Raw genomic sequence first — 26515 nt, 5'->3', positions numbered from 1 at the left:
TTTGTGCTGGGGTTATGGGGTAGATGGAGATATAGTGGATGAGTGGTGTTATTGGGGTTTGATGGTGTTTTGAGTGTTTGGGGAAGGTAGTTGGATGGATTAATGATTTTCTATTACTACCTGGCAGTTAACAGTAACTAGTGGTGGTGGTTAAATTACGTCAGTATGTATGTATGGAATGGCTTCCATTGATTTGGTTTCTATAGTTAGAATTAAATATCAGATCTGATCGGTAAATTTACTTCTCGGTGGTAGTACGCAACACAACATCCAATCCCCACGCGGCCCAAAATCTAGACTGCCCGCCCGTTTACATATGTACTTTCTTATCTTGTTTGACAGTTGACACGTCCGGATGCAGCGCTGCGCTATCATATCACGCCTTGGGTGTGGGTTTGCCCACGCATCGGGTGATTGGCGCGCTGGTGCGGATGTCAACTGTCGGTCTGATGGCGAGTCGTGGAGGATGATTAATGGTTGTTTCGAGAGAACGTGCTACATGGGCAGGGATTATTCTTTTGTATAGTATATGCATATGTAGGTAGTATGTATATCCATACGGATACTCTTGTGTGACATACACTTGGGACAAATGTCTCAAAAATTGATTTGGTTGAGTTGCGCGATTTATAATAATATGGTGGCAGTGGTGTGGTATGATCTCATGAGATGTGATACATTATTCATGTCAAACTTTCCTGTCTAAATGGCGGGTTCTACGTGAGTGGTTTATATATTTGCCTGGTTTCGCTCATAAATCTTGGCTACATGCATAACTTCAAGACCGTTTGTGCACGGCGGTGGGGGAGGCCTAGGAGTAGTTAGTACGGCTTTTCGCAAACGGCTGACTATGGAACGTGGATATGCCAGTGCAGACAGAGATCTACTGACCTGATGACTGGGGAAGATCAAAGTATCGGCGATCACGACGTTCTCGCGACGGCCAGCAGTAAAGACAACGACTTCGGCGATGTCCTCGGGGGTGAGGGGCTCGCAGTTTCTGCGAAAGGTTGTCAGTTTTTGCTTTCAATGCTGTAAAGACCCGACAAGGAAAAAGACTCGGGAAGGGGTAAGGGGGTTCTCACGCATAGACTGCATCAGCCTTGCTCTTATCACCGTAGAACCGGACAACCGAGAACTCCTAGACAATCGACCACATTAGCCTCTAGTCTCAGATGAAGAGGTACGGGAAATTCAATGTCTTACCGTCTCCACCTGTCCCGGGTCGATCTCAATGATGCGGATCCTCGACGCGATCAGCTCCTTTCGCAGCGCGTCCGTGAAAGCCCGGATCGCCGCCTTGGTGGCGCAGTAGATGCTACCTCCGGGGTAGGCCTCGCGGCCTGCAATGCTGCCGATGTTGATGATGTCACCACGGCCTCCGTCGCTGCGCTTCTGGAAAATCGGCAGGATCGCCTGGGTCATGTTGATCAGGCCGTTGACGTTGGTGGTGAACATGGTGTCGATATCCTCGGTGGCGATCTCGGGGGCCTTGGCGACGCCTTTGACGAGTCCACTATGTCGTTCTGGTCAGTTGCGAAATGGGCCCGGTACTGAAGCTTGGATAGAACGTACGCGTTGTTAACCAAGACGTCGATTTCCTTGAACTCGGCCGGCAGCGACGGCACAAAGTTCTTGATCTCCTCGGGGTTGCTGACGTCCAGCTTCACGGGCAGAACCTTGACGCCCTCACCGACCTCCTGCTTGATATCCTGCGCCAGCTGGTTCAGGGACTCGAGACGTCGCGCCGTCACGATCAGCTTGAGGTTCTTGGGTGAGGTGCGCGCGAACTCCAGCGCGGTGCTGCGACCGATTCCCGACGATGCGCCGGTGACGAGGATCGTCTTGCCTTCGAGGCGCTTTCCCATTGCGGTGGCCATTGTGCGTCTGAGAAAAGCCGGCTGGCGGAACGGGTTGTTGGGGTTCGTTCGAGGAAATGCGGAGTGTAGGATTCCGGAGGGAGATGGGGAGACGAAGCGCGGGAGAAGTCTAATTGAATTAATACCCGCTTTAAGGTATTTCATAAAGTAGATTGAATTGAGAGACCGGAGCTAAACAAAAAGATTCAAAATTCCCGCGGGATCGAGGGGTCGTGGATACAGTCTTTTATATCATAGGCAGACGATGACGTGCGGGGAAGCTCTTGCCGTGATTCGGCTTCGGCGCAGCGGGGCTCCCTGTCTGGTCGGCTGAAGGTTTGCCCGATCGGTCTCTTTTCCAAATGGTTCTTAGGACCGAAGTATAGAACTGCGGTGGCATCGCAGTGCATCCTGGGGGTTGTCATTACGTACTGATTTGGGATAGTCATTGCAGATAATGTAACATTGTTGAGGGGCTTGTGAAATAAGACTGTATATACGGCGAGAACTGGGGGCCGAAATATATAGTTGCACAGGCACACTTCTTAGTGCATTGTCACCATCTAGGAACAGAGGTTTCTATAACTGCTTGCCAGTAGTATAAAAACAGCGATTACCAACTGAAACTCTTGGAATACATTCTTCATGAAGCTCATTTACCCAGGAAGACTGCATTGAGTTAGAAGCATTCACACCCCTAGGAGCTTGATGGTTGTTATCCACCAACACATTAGCTAGACAATCATTATATGCATGGATATGTACAACAAACCATGAAGGCTAGACTGTAGAAAAATTAAAAAAAGGTCCATCCTGAAACCCCTCTGCCGAAGTGAATGAACTGGTTGGCAAGATAGTAAGAAAGAGTGAACAACTGGGAGGGCTCAAAGTTTCTAATAACCAAATGTATTGAGACTTCTCTTTGTGGTAGGTAACCTTAAGTGCCTTAAACGTCGCAAGACAAAAGATTTCTGCTTTGTCAACAAGGTGGCTACTGGCAACTAAATTTTAGTACTGTACAACAAAGCCACAAACAAAGGCACTGTTCAGGCCATTATTCTCATACAGCAAATATAGATCATTCTACAAATAAAAGATGAAACAAGAGTATTATTAATCATCCTACAGTTAGCTAACTAAGAGGTTTATGAACTTGGAATATTACATCACCCTACGACACCATCACTGTAAAGATAGAACCTTGACCATCAGTCTGGCCATCTAGTAAGCCATCTGGTAGCTTCCCACCGGCAGCCTTCGTTCTCTATACCGATCATGCTAAACCAGAAGAAAAATTCCTACCTAGACCCAAGAAAGCCAGTAGCTGATACTGCATACGTAGCCCCTACCCTATCTGGACATAGATCACCCGCCTCGTCCAGCTGGCGACCTGAGGCGGAATGTTCCTGCAACTGCACCCAGTAGACCTCGAAAGGCCCAATCCGAAGGCACAGAAGGCACCACCACCACTGGAAACTTCCCCCATCTCAGATCCCTTGACCGAAAAGTTCCTGGATGTAGTCGCGACCTCAGATTTTCCCTCTGGGGCGCATTCATATAAAAACTGTCTTCTACCCCTACAGCTCCTACGGTTCTCTTTCTCTCTCTTTCTTCCCATCCATAAGGATAGCTTCAAAGTGCTTCTACCAGCTTGAAAGCAGTCACGATTTCTTTTATCGTGCATGAAGCATTCTAACTACTCTTTTTCTTCTATTAATATCAATACATCTACTAACACTTTGAAGCTTATCCTTATGTTGTTTCTTACACCATCGAACATGCTCTCGATCTACGACTGGATCAATTACTTTCTTCTGCCGCAGCTCCTCTACACACTTTCCAAGGTAGAACAAATCTCCTACTTCTATCGATCATCAACCTGATTAACCTAACTTCTTTCTTCAGAACATCTATCCCCCCTACCACTCCAGGACGGCCAATATCGTCTTCCAACTGATCGGTTGGGTTTTTATCACGACTATCTATCCACATATTACCGGCAAATTGATTGAGGTATTTTGGATATTTCTTCAATTTTTCTATACTATCAATTTGATTAATCTGACTTTCTTTTTCCAGACCTCCCGGAACCTCAAGAATCCCTCTGAGTTGGACGAAGAAGTAACTATGGCTGCTGACCATTCGAACCACGTTGAATCCCAGTGGGACGTGGTGATCAACGTCGATGTCGTTGAGGATGAGGGATTTGTCATTGTCCCGTCGAACGTGGTGGCTGTCAATGACACGGAAGATGAGGACTTCGTTATTGTCCCGTCGGAAGTGGTGGCTGTCAATGAGGTTGACATGGTGAAGGAACCCATTGCCATCCCCCCTACCTCTGAACTCTTGGACGCTACCCTCGAGCTGGTAGAAGCCAAGGGGGTCGAGTCTGCTTTTACATGTTTTTCTATTAAAGATGGGTACGCTCATCAGCAGACACAGACCGACTTCAAGGTGGTGAATACTTCGGCCTCTTCCTCTTCTGCTGAGGTAGTGAACGAGGCCAAGGAGAGCGACAGCGAATGGAACCTTTTGAATGCTTCTTCCTCAATTGCTTCTGTGGCAAATGGAGTCACCGAAAACGACAGCGGTGTCAAATGGGTCTACGGCGACGATGGTAAGGTGAAGGGGGTGGAGTATATCAACATCCCCTCTACCTTATACGGTGAGCGCATGGATGCCCTGAAAGCCTATACCGTCTCCCCCTTTATCCCAAACGGGGCACAACTCCGCGTGCTGATTAACTTCACAATCAAGCTGATGGACGACGTGAACCGTGCGAAGGGTATTAACGGGGAACTTTGTGACTTTATCAACGAGCTCCTCTACAAGGACCACGTTAAGAAAGAGCCACAGACGGACCTAGACGAGGCTTCAGAGTCAGTACCCCCGGTTGTTCCCCCTTCTAACTTTCATCTCTCGGAAGCTACTGAGAAGGTCTTCAATCTGATAGGAGGGTGCCCGATTGAGCCCGACTATGAAGTCGTTGAGCCCGGATCCGTTCCTCAACAGACCAATTTGGAGGAGGTTGCGGAGACTGGAGATACTGACTCTACCACAGTCGATGCCGACGCCGAGTGGGAGATCCCGAGTGTCAAGAAGATGGACGACCAGGAAGACGGTGCGGATGAAGTAGATAACACGCTTACTGTTACTGCTGCTAATGAGGACGATAGATTTGAATTTGTCCCTGCAATGAACGCAGTCGCAATAGATCTATTTAGTCCTGCCGCATTTGACTGGGCGCTCGATAAAGAGGAGGAACAGGAGAACGAGGAGCGCCTAAAAGAACTCCTCCGTCCGTCTGCCTTTGACTGGGCAGACGAAGCTGACGGCGACGACGAAGAGTCCGTCGTCGCGCGGGATGAGAACGGTTTCCCCCGAGGTATGCTCTATAACTCTTTCCCCGAAGGCGAGAATTGGGCCATGGACCAGGGGCTGATGTCAACAGACATGAACGGTTTCCCGGAAATGCAAGCTACTCCCCCTTCTGGCTTGGCGTCGACCGACGGCGGTGAAGATGAAACGGCGAGAAACTTCCCGGAGCAGGATGGCCCCATAGTTCATCATTATAACTGGTTAGGGGCCCCTGTTTTTGAGCAAAGCGACACGCCCCCGGAAGTTTCTCTCCTTGTCCGGTCTGTGCCCCGCAAAAGACTGGGGCGCAGTGACAAGTACCGTTTCCGGTCCATAATGCACAGAGCTGAGCTCTTCATTGACCCTGTCATTGTCATGCTCGAGGAGGGGGTCAAGCGCCAGACCCAATTTGAGAGAGTCACGGAGCTTGTACGCTATGCTACCGGGCGGACATTCAAGTTCTACTCCCCGTATGGTGCGTGGGTTGCAGACCCTCAAGAGAATGGCTCGATTGTTGTGGATGAACAAACGGAAGATGTTGAAATGAATGAGAGAAACATACTCAACAATGGACGCCTGGGCTGCAAGCTAAAATGCAGCCCATCATACGGCTTGGAAAGGGAGTTGCGTTCTCGGCGAGAGCACTTTCGGGTCAGGACCCGAAGTCAGAAGCCCTCGCCATTGAGGCAGATCATGACGGTGGATGATCTGTCTCCAGAAAACGGTGAGACAGTGACCAGGAACCCGCTCGCGATCCTCACCGATGAGGAGTCCCAGCAGGGGGACTCTAGCACTGATCAGTCCGTCTTCAGTTCAGCTACGGACTCTTCTCAGTCGGATTCCGATTCCGACTGGGAGGACATAGAGATGTCCGATGAGCTGAGGAACATCGATCTGGGGGGCAAACCCAGAGGTAAAGTTTCCGAGCCTCAGGCATCCGACTTGAATTCGGATTTCGAATTGAAAGAAACCTGGACTGACGTTTCGAGAAAGGACTGTTTGTTGAGCGATCCAGACCCCGTTGAGTCGCAGGTCGCGACGCTCATCGAGTCACCGAAGTCTGACTCTTTGAGCATGGGCTGGATCAAAGACTTCATACCATGGTGCCCAGAACCGTACCGTAAAGTGGACGGTCTGGGTCATAATAAATTGGGACTCTGTCCCAATGTGCAGGTCACTGTCTACCCCGTACTACTTGACTCGGGGCCTGTTCCTGCTCTTGCCCTTGAAAAAGAGTGGGTTAAGGTTGACGGAGACTTGCCAACGTCGCTGTACTCCCGCGAGATCGACGAGATACGGCTTCCTTGGGAGCCTGAGCTGTCAGACAGCTCAGACGTCGACAGCCTGTCGTCGGGCACCTTCTCACACAACGTCGACACCTATCACTCGATCGTGTCGGACGAATTCAACGCCTCTTTCGACGGCGATGAGAGGATGGTCTCCAGCGGGAGCCTTTCTCTAATTACCGATTCTGTCACTAGTACCCTGCAGCTATCTTCTTCCCAAGAAGATGCAGCTGCTGTGCCGCTCCCTCCGTCGCCTACCCTGGGACGTAAAATTCCCAAATGGCGAACACGCAGATCCCGAGCCAATCTCAGACGGCCCGTGGCTCTTCGGCACAGGGTAACCCCCCTCCGCACGACGCTGCCAATTAGGCGATCCCTCTCCACGATGGCCAACAAAGACAAGAGATGCCACTGTGGGAGGAGGATTTCGTTGCTAGACGAGCCTGCAGAACCTGAGCCTGCTCCCTCAAATTCAGGCTCCGAATGCACGTTCCCGGCAGACTACGACTCCTTCAACCGGCTGGGGGTAAAGCCACCGAGGAGACGGTTCAGTCCTTTGGCTCTTCTTGAGAAATGCATCTCCAAAGCCCGAAATGGAGCTCGTGCACTTTTTAAGATGACCGAGAAGGAGCGCGAGCCGGAGGAGGAAAATGGCAGGAAGGTGAGGAGAAAGTTGACAAAGCGGAGGAAGGAGCGACGTGATGAGTAGAGGTGAAGATAGCAGTGGAGGACAAGGGGACTGACTCCCCAACGAAATCAATTTCTTCTTTTTTTTTTTTAATATTTCTTTTTGTTTCTTTGCCATGTCATGATATTTTGTTGTTTTCCTTTGTCGTTATTTCTTATTGCATTGTATGATGTCTTGGTGAAAACATGCATGTATCTGCTTTTCGAGTCCCTGGTCTTCATACCTCAGGTGTGCACCCCCACAGGTTTCAGAATAAGAGCCCACCCACCACAAAGACAAACAAACAATATTCTGAAACTCACGAACGTGCACCACTACCCCCCTGCCCGCATCCTTTGTCCCCATCAGCATCACGATAAAAACATGAGGACCCGAGGGAAGAGGGAGTGATTAAACAACGGATATAAGGGGGAAGATAGCAGTGAGAGGATAGAGGAGAGCATGATGTGCTGAGTTTGGTTTGGGGGGTATCTTGGTACATGCTGAGGATTCGGAGGCTCGGCAGCTTGCTGTTGCCGGGTAAGTGGAAGGGCGGCGGCGCTCTATAACTTCGTGTTATAAGGATGTCCTGTCGCTTTAGTCTCAATCGCTCCAGATTGGGAAGGGAGAGGTGATACAAGCGAATGCCGCCTTTTGGCTGGATATATGCATCTCGGCGGGATATCCAAGTGCCCGATAAAGTACATGTGCTCTACTTACCCAGCACGGTACAAATATTTTGGAACCCGCCATTCTAGCTCTTCAGAAGTCCTTCTTCCGAAACCAGCGCTGGCGACTAATACAACCTTGACTATGTCCTTCCCAGCCAATCTCCGTACCAGTTCCGAGAAAGGAACAGTTGGAGGGATTGATGTTTGGACCGAAAGGGCATTGGAGAGGCTGATTGGTGATGCATATATCCAGCCAAAAGGCGGCATTCGCTTGTGAGTACCAATACATCCACCACACTGAAGCACACCCTTATGTTGTTCCCTTCTTCATCCAACATGCTCTTGATCTACGCCTGTTTTAACTACTTCCTCCTCCCGCAGCTCCTCAAGGGAATGCTAGTATGGTGCCGATGAGTGTGGTGTGGGGTAGTTGGTGGATGTATTGTGGGGGGATACAAAGCGAGGTGTGAACGTTCTCTCATCTGGGGTATCAAGTGATTGATAGCTCGAAGAGGCATGAGTGCCATGATTTGTCATGAATTCAACTCTGTCCATCTGGCATATCAAATGATTGATGGCTCTAAGCGGCATGGGTGTCGTACTTTTGATGAGAGTCGGGAATTTGATGAGAGTCGGGGTGATAGTGGATAGGTGCAGAACCAAAAAAAAAGGTTAAAAGGGAAAAACAAAAAAAAAAAAGAAAGAAAACTAATTCAATCTGTTACAAAAAAATCTCCCCTAACGTATAAATTGTTTCTATGGTAGCTTGGCCTAGGTGTAGAACATTGTATTCTGACAAGCAGGGCTGATACATAATATCTAGATATGTGACTCGAGTGTGTCTCGTTCTTCTCGTTCATCGATAATTGCATCATTATTGCAGAGTAGACAGGCACTATAAGCATTGAATCGGAAGAATTATCCCGGAAAAAACAATCGATGACATTTTTATAGTTGACGATGCAGCCGTCACGAGGACAGCGGGTAGGTGATCGTCAGGGGCAAAACCCAGCCAAGTCCAGTTCTCTTTCTGCATTCTTCTCCTCCCCACTAACCGATCGTCGCTACTAGTCTTGACAGCAGTCAACGCTACGTTATTATTATGGGTTAGGTCTATGACACCTCAAAGGATCGTCCGTCGCACTACTCTTTCCCATATTGCCGAATGAGCTGACATTGTGTGATCTGCTATCCCAGAAGCCCGGGAACTGCATAGTGTTGTCCCCACGCAAGGAGGGCGCCGTCGAGGGGACAAAATTAGCAATGACGTATACAATAGACTTGTCCTCGTTATTGCTTTTTTCTGGAAGCATCGGGAGCATGCACAATCACGGGGCTAGCTGCAGGGGTCGATATCGAATCGAACTAGCTACAACCTACGGGGTACTCACTGCAAGATCAGGAAATTTTTGCGTCAATAAGCGTAGGATGCATAGATATATTGCCCTACGGCTTCAATAAGGGGCGTTCGTGCCACACGGCTGGGACAAGAGCCCTGCATTCTTATTGATCGCCTTGCGAAACAATAGCGTGTCTGCATTGCTACGCTATTTCTGCATGTCGTTTTCGGGCATCGACTCTCGTCCCCCTTTGTGTCCCCCTCATCTCCTTATACTTGCATGCGCCATGCATGTATTTCTCCTATCGGTATGGATCAGATCGTCTCACGGGCTCGTGGAAGAAGTCCACGAGGCTCTATCTTCAATCTCGTCTGATCGGGATTTGCGAGCGGGTTTAAGGCGACTGGGTACTAGAGCTAATTTGCTTTGCATTGATTGAACAATGCGGAATATTTCAACCATGTGCTACGTGGTTTGCGTGCGCTGATTTATTTACAGATCCGCGATAACGGTGGCTTCGGTCTACGTCTGCTCCCTCCCTCGGTCGGGAGAGTTTTCCGCCAGCAGCGTACGTCTTTATCGATTACCATGACACCGTCTAGAGACCATGAAAAACATATAAGGTTCATACCTGCAATTAACTTGAAAATTTGAAGCCAATTTTGCTTCTCAATCATGATCGGCACCGTGAAACTCATCCACATGGTAGATCATCACGACTTCAGATAACAAAAGCAAAATGCAACTACCGTGTGGCGCCGTTAGATTGTGCAAAAGATGTCAAGTGCCAAGAAACCAGTCGGCACCGTCAAACTGTCTATCGATCCTCGGATCTTTTTCAAGGTTCTGTCTTGTCGATCACTATTTGAGCCTACTCCGGACAATGCTGGAAGATTTTCACCTCAATGCATCAGATTATCTTTGTCGGGGAATGGGTACAGAGTAGGAAAGATATTCTTATTTAAAAGACTCCAGATGATTTCTCTCGAGTCTCCGTCAATTTAGGTCCACCAAAAGTTAAATGTTGAGCGTGCTTGACCTCATCATTAACTTCGTGAGAACTTTCGGCAAACTCGGGGCACATACCTACAGCCGCCCTTTTCGACCTCTAAATAATCCGAGTAAAACTAGTGACGACGTTTCAGTAACCATTTGAGACTTGTCTGAGGCAATTCAGCTATGAATAATGGCATTTAGTCCGTCAATAATCCCATTGCGGAGTAGGAAATTCTCGTGGGTTGCAGACCCACCGCCACTCCCGATACTGACATCTTCATGTTCACCGACAAGATAATGTATGGCAGACAAGGAGTGATCATCCCAAGGGGAGAAGGGACCGTGCGATCAGACCTGCACTATGTGCTAGTTGCATAACTAACCTGTTCTTCCGGTACGAACTCTCGCTTGCTAGAACGCTCTTGGAAGTCCGAGGAGGCTTAATCACGAATATCCACCAGCAGGCTCGTGGCACGATGGTTTCATCAAGTTGAAACTATGAGCGGATCTGATGTTCGTCATCAGAAAAGAGAGTTTTCCATGATTCGTGCTTAGGACTATCGGGTATTCGGACACGACTCGAGAATTCATTAAACATCTTGCTATTGTGCGAACCTCATTCGCAGCCCTCTTATTGATTAAATTTACTTGCCTCAGGGGTGAAATCGCCCACTCAGCCGTTCTTAAAAGGGAAGAAAAGAATAATGCTCTGCACTGTTCATGCGAAGTGATTCAAACACGACGGTGAAAGTTGCAACCGGCTTTACGGTGGAGCAAAGACAGCCGAATCATAAGCTTCAGCACTGCCGACGGATCCGCAATGTGCCGCCAGACATTCGAGCGTCATTCTTGACAGGGGAATTCTAGCAGAAGACAGGACCAGCGTTCCATGGAACCACTACTGTCCACCGCCGAAACGAGGCATCATTGACACGACGTTGATGCCAATCACTCGCACCCACCTCGCCCACGACGCATGTGGGGACCAAGTAGCCTCAGGTCATACTTTCCCCTATTGCAAATATTTAGCAGCCACTCAGCAAGCGAGACTGAAAATGAACGGTCAATGCGCGGTGAGCTTCTTCTGCTTTTCTACAAGAATTCATGCACTATTGATAGACTAGCAATTCTTGGATTTGGGGTAGCGGGCAGCGGGAAATATAATAAGACCCATCCTTCGAGAGACCGACAATCCACCAACTACTTGACTAACCCCAGGTCCAGTCGCAAGCTTCGATGCTATCTTGTACCAAAAGTAGCTGCTAACCCTGGCTTGGGTTTGAGTAGTCAGAAGACTGTACTTCTACGCGGATAGCCGGTCCACTCCACTATCTATATCGAAGGACAATCTTGAAAGGGACTGCGAGTTGTTGCGGTCAAGCCATTGCTCAGAATGAACGACGATTTTCGCCATATGATTTTCCCCAGGGATGCAGACGATGGAGCCAGCCGAGGGCAACGAGCTTTGGTGGTCACGGCAGTCTTGACAGCAATCGCCGCCGTCACTGTCGCAATGCGATTCTTAGCTCGCATTGGACTGATGAAGATTACTGGTCGTGAAGACTGGACAATTCTTCTTTCTCTGGTTAGAGCGCCTTCTGTTATCTACCCATTGATTGAGCTATTGCTAATTTATCAACAGGTTTTCTCCATTATCTACCTCGGTCTAGTGGCATCCGGTCAGTCCCTAAACTTCTATAACTCTATACCTATACCTGACTAGCCATAGAAACGCATTACGGCCTCGGAAGACACTCAAGCGAGCTCTCTGCCCATGAGAATCAGCAACAGTTAAAAGTAAGCTTTCCCCCAGAACTTTACCTTACTACTTCTCCGCTAACATCTCCTCAGCGTCTATGGGCCGCCATCCCCATGTACAACTCCAGTCTCGCCTGCACGAAATTCTCCATTCTCTTCCAGTATCTGCGCATCTTCCCGGGCCACGGTTTCCGCATCGCTTGCTACATCACGATGGCCATCGTGGCAATCTACTCTACCTGGGCCGTCGTCAGCGGCTACGTCAACTGCGTCCCCGTCGCCAAGTTCTGGAACCATGAGATCCCAGGCTCCTGTCTCAGTTTCGAGGCAATATGGTTCTTCAACGCATCCATGAACATCGCAACTGACCTGGCCTTGCTCATCATGCCGATGCCCCTCCTCTCTCATCTGCAACTTCCGCGCATACAGAAACTCGCGCTCATGACTGTCTTTGCTATCGGTGGACTGTACGTACATACACCCTCTTCACATAATGCCCCAGCCACCACACCCGCCCCAATCCCACCATACTAACAAAATACCAAACAGAGTCGTCATAACCAGCATCCTCCGCCTCTCCAGCCTCCGCAAAGTAGCCAAAAGCCCAGACACATCCTACAGCAACGTCGCCGCCGCCTACTGGACCGCTGCCGAATGCAACGTCGCCATCATCTGCGCCTGTCTCCCCTTCCTACGCCCCCTGGTCAGCCGCATCTTCCCGAAGCTGCTCTCCACGCAGAGTTATAATACTCCGTATTCGCGCGGACGGACCCTCACGACCATGAATAATAGGTCCAGGGCCCCGGGGCCGAAGATGGCGCTTTATTCGCAGGATCGGGATCTGGGGTTGTGTACGATTGATGTCGATGTGCAGGGTCCGGCGCAGGCGCACGTGGATGGGCATGGGGATGGATATAGTGGTAGTAGTGCAGGGGGGATTGAAGTGAGGACTGAAATGACACAACAGAGTACGGTTCATGAGGAGGAAACGAGTCAGAGGAGGTTGGTTATGGATGTATGATTCTTTTTGGGTTTGGGTTGGCTTTTTTCTGGTTTTTATTCTTATCTAATCCTTCATTTTTTCCCACTTATGTATATATTGAATGATTTGATCTCCCTCGAGAACATTATATATGATGACCACCGCAATATGGATAGTTTATTCCTAGTTATTTGCCACAAACGTAGTGCTGTTGGCCATACTTCATATACTAACCTACGACTACTTCAGCCTTCCGTCTTTTTCTCTCCATAGCAGAATTCTCAGGGTACAAGAAGCAAAACCAGTTGAGTAATGCGGAAACTACATGACTAAAGAGTATTTAGGTAAGATAGGAGGAGTGCGGTTTCCTAGTCTTCTCACCTTTGACCAACGACGCAAGAATGCTTCTAGGTGTTTCCTGAAGGTGCTTTCCGAGCCGAGCCACGTCAGGCAGGGATTTGGCCCAAGCTCTGATGTCTGCGTAGGGCAAGCTTTTCAGAAATATGATCTTTCTGCAGTCATTCCTTTCAAGTGCCTCTCACATGCTTCAACGGCTAGGGTTTCTCCACCTTTCTCGCCATTTCCAAAGCCATTCCAAGGCTGTCAATCAATCAAGAATCTATTAATCTTATGAAGCCTATCTATTGAAACGATAGGCTATACAGGCGCTTCGCCGATCAAAGCATAACCTTGCGTCCGTACGCCGTATAAAGCCTCAAATGCTTAGACAGATCATAAAGCAGTATAAAAACACACGCAACTAAATCGGCAGCGTGCTACACGCCTGCCGTGTCCCTCTGTAGGCGCTGTACGCTCCTTCCGCTTCGTTCTACTTTTGGTGTTTCGGCAGATATCTACCCTTCGTCACAGTGGCTGGTCGAGGCTTGACCGGTCCCTATCGTTCTGTTTAACCATCGTCTTCCTTGTCTAGATCGAGTCCCTCAAGAAGCTACTTGGTTCTGGGGCCTCCTACTCATTTTCGTCGCTAAAGCTAGCGATTGTTGGAGCATGTCTGTCCGTTGCATGTATTTGGCAATGCAGCGAATCGCCTTCGGGTTTTACAAGGCCATGGTGTCCTTTTGACCCGTGCATTCAAATGCTGATTACTAGACGGGAACGTATGTGGTCATCGAGCGGGTTTGGATTTCCGCTGGTACGAGAAGCTTATATCGCTAAGCGAAGAGTAAGTGAGTCACCTCGCACGCACCGTACTTACGGGAAGTCGGTTCTCTCGTCGCTCGGCTGCTATCCTTTACCAGCCAAGCTCAAGAACAGAAAGACAAGAGGATTCGTACGCATACTGCGTCTTTCCTATAGGATTTCACCTTCATCATGGACCAAAGCTCTGCTGCAGATTCTCAAACTTCCTTTCAAGCCCCCCTTCAATATGTAGGGTCTTTCCTTGGAGAAGTTGCCCCTAGTAATGGCCCCGACGGGGCGTGATGGTCGACTGTCACAAGTGCAGTTTGCGATGAAATAGAGAAAGCCGTAAGCCCAACGACATGACTGACCATTAACAGACACAAGCTGAGCATCCACCCATCCATTTCTAGGATCCACGGATCACCGCGGTTGAGATCAAGTATTACTTTGTTTTCTTTCACTTATTTTTGACCTAGACATCACCTCAGGCTAACCTTACCCTACAGAGGTTCTAAAGCGCATCTTTCCTCCAACGACAGAAATGATACAAAACACGTTATAACGGTTGGATTCGAGACTCAACAAGGACTACACGTAGGCTCGGTTCATATCCATCTCGATGGCACTTTCAAATTCTTCCCGTCTCTTGCCGTTATGGGGCTCCGTTGTAAAAGAAGCACAAGACACAACAGACGCATACGTGCGGTAGTCGAAGGCTTCGTCTCCACTGAAGGCGAGACTGAACGTACAAAGGAAGGCCACGACGCTTCTAAATAGGCCCTTGGAGACTTTGGTCCCGCTCATGTGGAATGGCCACCTTGCTCATATCGGCTGTTGCGCAACCTAAACCCTCCTCGGTTACCTATCCAATTGTGCGTGCTTCAACCGGGTCTGCGAGAATATTCTGATCATAGAATTCTTACGGGAAATTTAGATCAGCGATGGCTGCCCCCTTGTGCCTAGATACACTCATTCCGCCCTCGCAAAACTGTCTGCTACCCTATTGGAAATTCGATTGAAGGATACGCCTTTGAGATGGCTAATAATGCCGCCCTATCAAGAGCACTTCTATCTTAAGGCTTTTCTCCTAGGAAGGCACCTGGAGTGCACCGAGATATCTTGGCTTAGTTATTCCAGTAAGAGGCTGCCATAGGGTCCTGGGTGCCGGTATCACCCTCTCCATAGCGATGGTCAAGCCAGAAAAGGCGTTTCCGCATTCCGACAACCTCTGGATATTCGAGGACTGATGGCGCATCTTGCAGTCTAGGGTATGATGTTTCGCGAACCAGGCGAGATATCGATGGAAACATCCGTCGCTGAGTTTCCAGAGTGCAGTAAGGGATTTGGACTCCAACCTCCTCGTTGGGATCTACAAGTCTTTCAAAAAGTGATCGATCAAGTGCATATTGCTTCCCATCGCTACTCTCTCTCGAAAGTCCATAATTCTGGATCTGTGGCCGGAGTTGCAGGTGGTCGCCAATGAGGATGACATGTTCAATCGAGGTCAGCAAGTGAGCCTCTAGGATCTCTCCAGCCTCTTCACACATGAGAACCTTCGAATGTAGACGGCGTAGCATATTCAGGTTGCGAGCTAATCCGGTTGTAGTTACCCCGATGACATCCGCGTCGCGGAGACATCGCAGATCCAGCTCATCACGTACCGTATCCCATGAAGCCTTAGTTTCGATTTGCGAGTCAAATATCGATTGGGCAACAATGTGGACACTGGTTGTCTGTTTCTGAAGCCAATGGACATAGAGAGTTCTTCGTTCTTGGGCTGTCATTGTGTCGACATGGGTCCAACAAAGCACGTCTACACTGCGTGGCTGATTGTTGCCTGTTTTCCCGCCGCTCAACCACGATTTTATCGTATGACCTAGGTCTTGCTTGGACTGTCTCTGATATCCGTCCTCATCTTTCCCAAATAGCTAACGGTAATGATTCTCATGGTTATTTTGAAGGTAATATTTGAGACCTTCAGCCGTGCCGAGGTAATTAAGGTGAAGTTTCTCAAACTCTTGTTGGTGCTCATCGAATTCATCGAGTAGACTCCATTGTTCGTGCTTATCCATTACTGTCCTTTTAAATTCTCGAGCAACTGTTCGAAGATTGAGCGGTTTCAAGCACTCGGAATTGGACCGGGAGCCAATACGGATAATTTTGGAGGTTACATGATTCTCCAAAAGGTCTTCGAGCAGCTGATCGAGTGCATGATTTGTGTAGCAAACACATATTATAGGTCCCAGTCCCTCGTTGACCTTGGCTGTACTTCAAAGCTGGAACTATCACTCATTAGGCATTTCAAATCGAAGCTAAAACCCGGGGAGGTTGTATGGACTGGTGGTGGTATATCTTCCAAAAGCGACAGTGAGCCCATGTCATTGGGTGCAAGGAAGTCTGACGTAGGGACATCAGCAGCCTTCTGCATCGTTTGGAGAGCGAGTAACGTAGATTGAAATGATGGTAAGAGGATGCCGGAAATTCGACAAGTGAAACTGATTGATTTCGCTTCGTTCGCAGCCTTCGAAGCATGCCAATCAAGGATGTACTGCCAGTTGCTTTCAGTGGGCTCCACTAACTCCAAGATAATCGAGGCGTATTGGGGATTATCCGAGAGCGAGCCAGACATCTTCCACCTTTCATCATTGGCCCTTGCTTCTTTCTTCTCCCAATCGATAAGAGACACAGTGCAAAAGATCGCAAATCCTTTTGGGTCAACAAGACAAACAAGCGCACTCGGTTGAAGCCGTTTAGAGAGCTCCCACTATTCCTCTCGTTCCTTCTTTGCAATGTTTTGGACATTAGGTGGCTGTGTGAACCTCACTAAGGACTGCAGCCCAGAAAACTTATGCAGGTGCAAGCCTTGCACGGTGACTTGCTTGTACACATGTGCTCTCGTTTGGCTTTTGCGAGTGTCCTGACGAGTACTCGGCTAAAGCTCGGCGTGTATAACATCTCGAAGTTGACCAATTGTATCCTCTCTCAAGAGTCTGAAATTCCTATCTAGTAGCCCAGCCATTCCTTTGACATGCCAATGTCACGGGTCCCTGGCGGGAAGATACTCCGCGCGCGTGCTGGATATCTCATCGAAAGTTGGCATGATGTTAATCTTGGAAATATCAGCGTGGTCATTGTCATGCCGGCCACCGGGTGGGTCTCGCTGCGTGACAAAGACAGCAGTCGCCTGAGTAGACGATAGCTTCTTCAATCCCATCGACAAATTTGGCAGAGAAAGTCCAATGTCGAGGCGGTGTTGTAGACGTTCCAGGTATTGGAGTGATCGATGAAGGGACAGTGCGCAATTCGAGGAATTGAGCATCGTAAGAAGATCTGCAAATTGTTGGGTAACTTTCTTCAAAGAATCTTAGATAAAGGCTGTCGAGTTTAGCTCAACGACCTAGAAAAAGACAAGTAGCGAAACCTCAAGATGAGAGTTTGCCACCTTTATGTCGCGATTAATTCCTAACTCCACACAATCTGCGAGATAGCACAGAAAGGGCTGTGCCCGACGACCCCCAGGCCCAAAAATGCAGTTATAGATCTTGACGACAGCTTGTTCCATTACCAACGACGCGAGGACATCTGGGAAGGTGATTATTTCCAAGAACGGAAGCACCTCATCACGAAAGGTCGTAGTCTTTCGAGGGGCCGAGAGAGACGAGAAATCCCGTTGTATCAGTTCTTAGACTCGCTTCAAGCCACCTTCACTAGACAGACACCGAATGACGTTCTGCATCGTACCCTCATCAGTGCTGATGAGCCTTCTTGCTTCATTGAAGAAAGCTCCCAGCCCTATCCCGAGTGGGCGAGTAGTGTAGCCACCAGATGTTTGTGCTCTCCACCTGCCAAATGCAGCAAGCTCGTCCCCGTTGGCTCCGTTCTGACGGGAATGCTCATATCGACAAGGCTTGAATCAATAAGAGCCATTTCTCGCAAATTCACGGCAGATTCTATGTGGTCAGCATGGTAGATTGGCTTCAGATAGGGGATCCTCACTTTCTCGTCATCGCGTGTGGATGATTACTATTCCTCGATTGCTTTATCAAGCCTTGCAGGTAAGAGATTGAGACAACAGAAATAGGTAAGGCAGGTATCAATACTCAGGGTATGACTTAGTGCTAAAGATAGTTAGGTAGGGCAACATGAAAAATCAAAGTAGGGAACCGCTTCATGTGTGAAAGAAAACGCCCTCTCGTAGGGTAAACGAGAGAGAGTGAAAACCTAACGGACGATGGGTGAATGGGCACCTTGCTTGGTATTCACTGCGGCGCACTTCGACGTGACTTCGTACACATCTCACCTTTACGGACTTTTGGAAAAGACTAAAAGTTCAATATTCATATTGCTTTATAACAAGTTACTCACGTTCTGTGTCTCATGTGTATCGTCCTCGGGAAGATCTATCCAATACTTAGAACAATATCTAACGTGGCTTTAAGTTCTGTTTAGCCGAGACCTAGGAGAGTAGAGGCCGATCAACAACGCCGACGAGCTTCAATCCGTGTGCTCATTACTGAGGTTGTTACAGTCTTGAAATAGAATTCATAAGACACGGATGGTGATCAGGGTCAGGAATTATCATTGCATTCTCCCCTAGATCACTTGGAAGGGGAGGTCCTGCTCAATCATTCTGATTTCCTTTCCTCCTTCGATTCTTATATTCATATTGCTGGTTAATTTTCAAGCTTTTCACACTCAGCTATGGCTCCTTAGTTGAAAATGCATACTCTTTCTTGACACACGCTATTTCTTAGACCAGGTTCGTTTCATTTGAAGCTGTGCTCAAAGTCCAAGCTCCCTCGCTTCTGGTTACACATCAAGACGTTACAGGCAACAGTTACCTTGCCTGATCGGGCACAAACTACTATAATCCCTACATTTTACATTCTATGTCTATTCCTTTTTACTCGAACATGCGCGCTTGTTTCATTGAGTCTCCTGCGCGCTCCTTTTACCTTGAAATTACACTAACATAGGAACTCCCTTGCTCGCGGGCTGTTTTCGAGCCAATATATACCTGTAGTCATACCATGTCCTTCATAAGTACTAAATCTTTCTCAGTTGATTTGACTTCACCTTGCTGGAGCCGACCAGATACGGGACAGGATAGAACGAGACTCAAAATCCCTAACCATCCCGTCCCAGCCCAAGACACTCCTGCACATATAATATTCCAAGCACCCAGATAGGTAGGTGGGTTGGTAGGTAGATAAACAAAACCACATATCCAGATCTTACCTGGCTATCTATCCACTTTCTCAACAGCCTCACCAGCCAAATTCAACCCCAACCTCCCCAACCGATACCTCTCGGCCACGAAATAAAACCTAACCTGCCCCATCACGAAACTCCTCATCAAATCCCCCAACACCTCATCCCCCTCCAAAATCCTCTCAATCCGTCTAACCCTAGAAACAGCCTCCTCCCCAATGTCCCTGAGAACCCGGCCCACCTCCACGCCATCCGCCCTCGCCTTGTCATAAACATACGTATCACGCTCCAACCCCACAATCGACTCCTTATAGAACGAGAACAGATCATTCAGTTCATCAGTGAGATTCCATAGTTCGGGAACGGTATGCAGAAGGCTTTTCGGACGGGAAGGTGTAAAGATCTCGTTCGTTAGGAGGAAGTAGACGTATGCTTCGGGGCTGCCGGTCATGTTTCGGAAGTATCGCGGGAACAGAGGGGAGATTGATGCTGTGGGGGAGGTGGTGGTAGTGGATATAGTAGTACGGTCGAATTCCACTTCCAAAGGAGCAAGAGAGGATAAGATACCAGAGAAGAGTTTATTAGCGGTGAAAGATGAAAAGACGATATCGAATTCATGGAATAGAGAAATCAGCAGCTCGAAGAGAGCTGACTGCGTCTCGTGAGTGAGGAGAAGATGTCAGAATTCACGGATTTGATCGGTCAGAGTATCTCCTGTGTCGTCAAGGACGAGGTAGAAGGCTGTATACAGGCCGATGAGGAGGTGGAGGTGTGCGGAGTGGGAAGGGTAGAAGGAGATGGCGGCGAGGGCGCCGATATGAGAGAGGGCTAGGGCTTGGGCTTGGTTGGGGGTGACGGCTTGGATGCGCGAGAAGATCTGGTCGGTTAGTTCTGCGCAGGGGGGTGCGTAGTGGGTTGGAGGGATTGAGAGGGCGGAGAGTGTGGTTTGGAGGATTTTTTCATATTCTGATATGGTGACATTCTCGTGGTTTGTTGGGGGTTCTTTCTGGGAGGTTTTGAGAGAAGTGATCCGTTGTAGGACCCATCGGGAGATGAAAGGGAGGGTAACGAGGGATGTCATGGAGAGGCCAATGAACATGGGATCGAGATAAGAAGTCATAGTGAAGCTCTTTCTAGTCACAGGAAACGAGAAGGAAGAAGAGAAAACGATTTTGTCTCCAGTGCAGCTTTAAACGCTCACATATTGACTCTCAAGCGAGAGTTTACTATTAAGCCATTTGGATGTTGACGACAGGCATCATGCGTGGTAGCTCCTAACTCAGCTCGAATGCTAATGGATCTCTATACATACATTCATAAGCCCTGATGAAATGAAGTGGCAAGATGAGCTACCAAACCGGGACCGCCGAAAAATAGCATTATAGAGAGGGTTGGTTCGAAGCATGAGCAACAAAGTGGAAACTCTGATTTCTCCTTAGACTGTGATACGCCGTGGATCAAGTAGGGCTAGGGGCCAGCTGTTCATCTGGTATCGACTAAAGAGTGTGAATGAAAATATCACAGCGTTCCTCTTACCCAGCGGGATATATGTCCAAGCCGGCCACTGCGCTGGGAGAAGTACTCTGTATCTTCCTGGCCATGAATAACTCTACGGCGAAATTCTTAAAATGTGGACGACTTGATCAGACCAGTAAATTGAATTACTTACACATACCAAGATCTATCTGCCTATCCTGCCATACCATGGCTGAAATCCCGAGTCACAAAACACCGTTGCAGTCTAATACACGCGCCGATTCCGAAAGAAAGCCAGAAGGTTGAAAGTTCAATCCTCACAGAGCAGAGTGTGATTAATGAGAAGAGAACGAAACCGACAGAAAACCGAACAAAAAGCCACCATGGGTCAAATAAATCTCTTTTCTGATATAAATAAGGAAAACCCGCTTATCCCGCCAGCGCTTCAAAGCATCAATAAATAAATGGACAAACGGAGGTGAAAGGAAAAAGAAATGGATAACTTTTTTCCTCGCAAATATTGCCCAACCCCGTGGAATCAATCGTCGAGCGTGACTTTTGAATAAGATGAAAAAAAAAAAAAAATAGTGGTATCTCAGAAGGTTGAGTATCTGCGCCGGGTGTACAAATCAAGCAAATAAAGGCGACGGAGAACATAGCTCATGATGTCGGAGGAATTATTGCCGTCCGAATTCTGCCAATTCTCGCTCCTTCGCGCGCAGCATTTCCCGCATCTCTTCGGCTTCACGTTGGAGCTTAGCGCGGCGATCCTCTTGGAGCCTATCCAATTCGGTCACGCTAGGAAGCGGCTGGGAGTGAGAAGGCGCCAGTGGGGGCTGATGGGGATGTTGCTGTTGACGACTGAGGGCGGCGAGAGACGGATCTAGGCGGGACTCGTCGTGGGCACCGGAGGGGTTGAGGATGGAAGAGATGGAGCTCAATCGAGCCGGGGGGGAGGGGTTATTCGAGGACATAATCGGGGGAAGCTGATTGGAGCCGGATTCCAAAGTGGTTGGGATTGCGACAGCCTCGGCCGATGATGCGGTTTCGGCGAGCGTGCGTTTCTTGGGATTGGCAGGATTGGGGGAGAGCGAGCGACGACCGAATTGCGGCACGGGCGAATGACTCGGCGCGAGACGATCGGGCTCCAACAGTCGAGGTGGGGGTGGGTGGTGTGGTAACGACATCGTGCCCGAACTGAATCCGGTGAAGTCAACGGGCGGCGGTGCGAATCCAAACGGCCGGTGAGCGTGCGGCGACACTCGGTCGGGCATGTGGCCGTAGGGATCCATCGGTTCGCTGCTATAGTATCGATAATGGTCTTCGTGGCCGTGAGCCAGGGCAGCAGGCGACGCTTCGGGGGATGCGGAGGAGCCATTCGACGAGTGCGTTGCGCCCGTCGGAGACGATTCGCGCAAGGCCGGAACAACCCGCTTCCGACGCTTGATGATGGTCTTCTTCATCGTCGTGGGCCTGTAGCATCCGTGCAATTTGTAATAGAGACCTGTTTAGCGTTAGGGTAATCTCCTTGATACACAACAGAATTTGACTGAAACCAAAAATCAAATTTGGAAGAGGCGGGCAACGGAAACATACCACAAGCGTTGCAGATGGGATGACCATTCTCATCCCGCCGCCAGAGCGGCGTCACCGTAGTTCCACAATTCTGACACGACACCAGCATATTCCCATCTGTCCCCGTAGGTGTCCCATTCTTCACCGGCACTTCCGGCTCCGGTAAAGGCGCGGCCTTTTCGACGGGTGGATTGGGGGTTCGATTCCAGGCATGTACCGGGACAGTTCCGCGAGGTGTCGACTTGTAGACCCGATTATTGTAGGCAGGACAACCGTCGCAGCCCTCAGCGCCACCGGTACCGTTGCAGCTACCTCCGCCAGGACACGATCCCGACGAACCATGACATCCTCCTCCCTCGCTGTGTACGTGAGGCTGGTCCGCCGGCAGATTCGAGGGCGTGCCAGCCGGCTGCACGCCAGCTTCCGGGCTTGTCTGGACACGGTTACGTTTCGTCGGGCGGGCGACATTTCGCGCTTTCAAGTAGAGGCCACAGGCGTTACAAATCATCGCACCCGTTGGTGATCGTCGCCATAACGGAGTGCTCTTAGTTCCGCAATTACTGGTCCGTGTCAGTTTTCCATATGCTGCTAAATCCAGATAGCCAACACTAACCTGCAAGAATGTCCTAGAAACGAAGTATCCTTCTGGGATTTAGGCGACGACGATAGTTTGTCCGAGGCCGGTGCATTCACCTCAGCCGGCCCATATGCGGAGTCATCTCCCAGGGGTTCCATCTCATGTCGACCGCGAATTGGATCGGCTTCGAAGCTTTGAGCCCGGGTGTCATCTCGCGGTCGCTCGACAGGGTGTTCCCGACCAGCTTGGGCCGACGAGATCAGCTGTTGGGCAGCGTCTAGATCCTCCGCCGACGGGTGTCGCGCGACGACATCGGGGGTTCGAGGGAGCGATCGCACCGTTTCCATCTGCGGAATGGATGCTAACATTTCCACCACGTAGTCTGTCGAAAAGGGAGGGGCCCTTGGTGAATCTCTTTCGCTACCTCCCAACGAGGAACTGGAAAGAGGGGAGGGGCCGACGGTGAAGGGGACGGCGAGAGTCCCGGAGATAAGGGTAGGATGAGTCGAGATGGACGGTGGAAATCAAGGGGAAATCGCGTTGTGAGAGGAAGGCGTCGCACCACAGTCGAAGGTTGTAATGTATGGTATCACAAAGGCAAAAGTCGGTCAAGATGACGGTGCAGGAGAAAAAGAAAAGAAAAAGCAAAAGACTAGGAGGGCGTCTGGCTGGAAGGGCGAACGGTAGGTAAATGCAGCTAGTGAGACTCCAAACCCAACCAGGCGGAGCCGGGGAAGAGGGACGATGATCCCTGACAGCGGACCAGAGATACCGGAGCGGAGTAGAGTTGGAGAAAATTCGCAGCGGCCAAGAAAGAAAAACCGAAGGAATTTTAAAAAGAGGGTCACCTAGCAGAAGCGTAGATTTAACGATCACAGATCTGGCGTAGGGTGTTGGGTCTGTTTCGCGAGGCTTAAAAGGTGGCAATGCGATCGTGACGTTTAGGCAGACACGCTGGAAGGAACCGGTGATTAGTGGGAAGTGCCAAAAGAGAAAAGAGCCGAAACGGAGAGATCCCAGTCAGGAATAGACAGATGCAAGATTAATGAAGCAGGAGAGAAGGAAGAACAGATCAGGGGGAGGGAAAGGAAAGGAAGAGCGAACAGGAGATAAGGTGGGTTAAGGGGACGAAGAACAAGAAAGATCGACGGCGATCAATCAAGCGACGGAATGTCGGATCAGATATGATGTGGAGGACGGGAACGAAGGGTGAGACGAGAGAGGGCAGGTATGGTATGCGTGGCTGGAGGAAAGGGAAGCAAAGGACAGCAAACAGAGGGAGGATGAGGGATCGATCGGGGAGATGTGATTGATTTGATAGCGATTCGAAGGCATGGAAGGGCGGCGAAGACAAGTGGGTAATTATGATGATGATGACTGGGTCCGACCGGGAGGGATCTCTGATATGCGCGTGTCTTCAGTCTTGTGTCGGCTTACCAGATGTCACTCATGCCGACTCGTATAGTATTCAGTAAGATGAGGCTGTCCGCATTCCCAGCGTGCTGGTCTTATCGAAGGCAGTGTTCGTTATCGATCTCCCAGGGGGATCTACAGCCGGGGTGTGTTGCGTTCTAAAGTTAAGGTCCCTTTGTCTCTGCTGAATCTTGCCTCTTTCGGTTCGGTTTTTTAATTTCGAATTTTTAGTTCTGTTTTTTCTTTTTCTTTTTTTTTCCTTTCCCTTTTTTTTTGCCCCTGCAGTTCAATAGTGTCAAACTTAAGGGATGGTTGGGAAGAGTCGGGCTGGGGAGGTCAGTCAATCCGGTAAGGTTGAGGGAGAAGGTAGAAGAGAAGAAGTCCCTGACCAATTCTGAGTTTTTCCTCTTGCTCTGACATCAACAGAATCAATTTCCCAAATGCCCATCCTTCTTCCTTCTTCCTTCTTCTTTTCCTCCCCAGATCGTATCATCCCGGATCCACCGCTGCCTCATCCGGTCTAGTCAACCGGGTCCGGTGGATGTACACCTTCCCCCTTTGGGCCTTAGCGCGTCTGTGCTCAAATAAGCCCGTTTCTCGCGTCGCCAATTGGTTGAAAGGCCGTTACTTCTCATGTCAGCGGCATTTTGGTGGCGGTGATTGGCTGACGGGTCTCTTCCATCACGATGGTCGCCTTCGGTTGCATTTTTAATCGCCGCCCGATGACTGAACAATCTTACCATCTCCACTTTCGATGACTTTCCCTTCGGCTTGCTTGGACCGACCCGACGCCGCTTTGCTGCTTCCGGTAATTCTGTGGGTTTTTTTTGGTCTTTACTTTAGTCACTTTAGTCACTTTTTCGCGGGTGGCCGGTGAGTTGAGTGGCCATTTCTGCCTGCTGCTCGGGTTGGGCTAGACTGACCTGACTGAGACACCGCTTCCTCGGAGGTTAGACTTTTGTTATCTCCTAGCCTGCCGTTTGATCTATCGTGCCGCTGATTGGTTCGTGCGACGTGGCGTGCTGCGCCCTTTCAATTACCCTTTTCCTTTTTTTTTTCTGACTTTTTCCCTCGGCCGCTGATTATCTCTGCGCGATTATTATTATGGCCGATGGGGATAGCACAGGGGTCCGCCACTCGGCACTCATTATTATTATTATTTTATTATTACTGTACTGTATGTATAGGCGTCAAGCGTACACAATGCTAACTTTCAATCTTCCATATTCTTACAGTATTTCTTAAGCGCGGTGACTTGCTATTATTGATTTGCCAGACTCACCATTATCGCTGTGCGACCTTCACTTGCATATCATGAGTAGAGTAGGTATTACGGTCCTACGGAATACCACTTTACTGTACTAAGGTAATTAAGTACATAACTCCTCGGAACCTCTGCCGTCGGCATCCGGACTAAAAAGTACAAAGGAAGCAAGTCGCGCAAAGTACCACTCTTACTCTTTCAGGCGTGCGGCCTTGCTGTGTACTCCTATCTAGGTGACTGCTACATCATTTTATCTCAACACAAGCTATGGAGTAATGTGATGATTTATCATGTTGATGACGGGGTACTACTCACTGCTCGTTCATTAATCATAAAAGCTATGTCTCGTTTCAGAAATAGATAGTAAGGAAACTACCCCTATGAAATAACTAGTCTCTTCGTATCCGTACCCCAGTCTCATCTAACTAGACCAGGCAGTTACATCAATAACCCCCCAACTAACTACGGATACCGATGCTGATAATGATCACGATTATCTCGCTTAGAGATCAGGCGACGTATACATACGCAGAAGACATGGATTTCGGCCCCATTCTACCTTCCTAGCTAGCTAGGCCGAACCATCATCCTAACGCTCCGTACTCCGTATCTCCTTTGGCCTTTGATCCGAACTCCCGTACGGAGCTTCGCGCCTTACCTCGGAGAATCGCTCGTACGACCGGTCCGGGCAGTCATCTTTTTCTTTAAAACTGTTATCTCCGAGACGGAGACTCCGAGGTCTGTTGGTTTTGCAGATATAGTTAATTATGATTGTTGATTATGAGTCTTCGGGTTGTCTGATCTCCGAGTCCGAACGGAAAGTACCTATTGTTGAGGCGCACGAGGTAACTAGGGAGGAGGGCGTTCTCATTGATTGAATCTGATCTGATTAGACCAAACCTGGTGCTCGTGATACATTATGGCGTGGCCAGTGACTGCC

At 49.2% G+C, this 26515-nt stretch overlaps 6 protein-coding genes across 6 annotated transcripts; 2 read left to right on the top strand and 4 right to left on the bottom strand.

Annotated features, from left to right (window-relative positions):
* Positions 1-778: 778 nt before the first annotated feature.
* Positions 779-1880, bottom strand: KD926_009692 (oxidoreductase, short chain dehydrogenase/reductase family; the record flags this gene model as incomplete). Its single annotated transcript, XM_053095730.1, has 5 exons — positions 779-811; positions 892-1000; positions 1086-1141; positions 1207-1516; positions 1576-1880. The coding sequence occupies 5 exons, from the start codon at positions 1878-1880 to the stop codon at positions 779-781; spliced, it is 813 nt and encodes a 270-aa protein (XP_052960259.1).
* Positions 1881-3613: 1733 nt separating this feature from the next.
* KD926_009691 (uncharacterized protein) lies at positions 3614-7211 on the top strand (the record flags this gene model as incomplete). Its single annotated transcript, XM_053095729.1, has 3 exons — positions 3614-3703; positions 3765-3872; positions 3939-7211. The coding sequence occupies 3 exons, from the start codon at positions 3614-3616 to the stop codon at positions 7209-7211; spliced, it is 3471 nt and encodes a 1156-aa protein (XP_052960258.1).
* A 4358-nt stretch (positions 7212-11569) lies between these two features.
* KD926_009690 (PTH11-like integral membrane protein) lies at positions 11570-12955 on the top strand (the record flags this gene model as incomplete). The annotated part of the gene is made up of 5 exons (XM_053095728.1): positions 11570-11761; positions 11819-11855; positions 11906-11973; positions 12028-12401; positions 12484-12955. The coding sequence occupies 5 exons, from the start codon at positions 11570-11572 to the stop codon at positions 12953-12955; spliced, it is 1143 nt and encodes a 380-aa protein (XP_052960257.1).
* Positions 12956-15183: 2228 nt separating this feature from the next.
* On the bottom strand, positions 15184-15843 carry KD926_009689 (uncharacterized protein; the record flags this gene model as incomplete). Its single annotated transcript, XM_053095727.1, has 1 exon — positions 15184-15843. One exon carries the CDS (start codon positions 15841-15843, stop codon positions 15184-15186), a length of 660 nt encoding a protein of 219 aa, XP_052960256.1.
* A 3458-nt stretch (positions 15844-19301) lies between these two features.
* On the bottom strand, positions 19302-20390 carry KD926_009688 (uncharacterized protein; the record flags this gene model as incomplete). The annotated part of the gene is made up of 2 exons (XM_053095726.1): positions 19302-19918; positions 19961-20390. 2 exons carry the CDS (start codon positions 20388-20390, stop codon positions 19302-19304), a joined length of 1047 nt encoding a protein of 348 aa, XP_052960255.1.
* Positions 20391-21423: 1033 nt separating this feature from the next.
* Positions 21424-23266, bottom strand: sreA (siderophore transcription factor SreA; the record flags this gene model as incomplete). Its single annotated transcript, XM_053095725.1, has 3 exons — positions 21424-22250; positions 22343-22881; positions 22935-23266. 3 exons carry the CDS (start codon positions 23264-23266, stop codon positions 21424-21426), a joined length of 1698 nt encoding a protein of 565 aa, XP_052960254.1.
* Positions 23267-26515: the final 3249 nt, after the last annotated feature.

Source organism: Aspergillus affinis (genome assembly GCF_023601865.1).
Source record: "Aspergillus affinis strain CMG 70 chromosome Unknown NODE_6_length_556011_cov_87_064024, whole genome shotgun sequence".
NCBI classification, from domain to species: domain Eukaryota; kingdom Fungi; phylum Ascomycota; class Eurotiomycetes; order Eurotiales; family Aspergillaceae; genus Aspergillus; species Aspergillus affinis.
The sequence above is the reverse complement of the archived record's forward strand: the minus strand, read 5'-3'. Positions and strand labels throughout refer to the sequence as shown.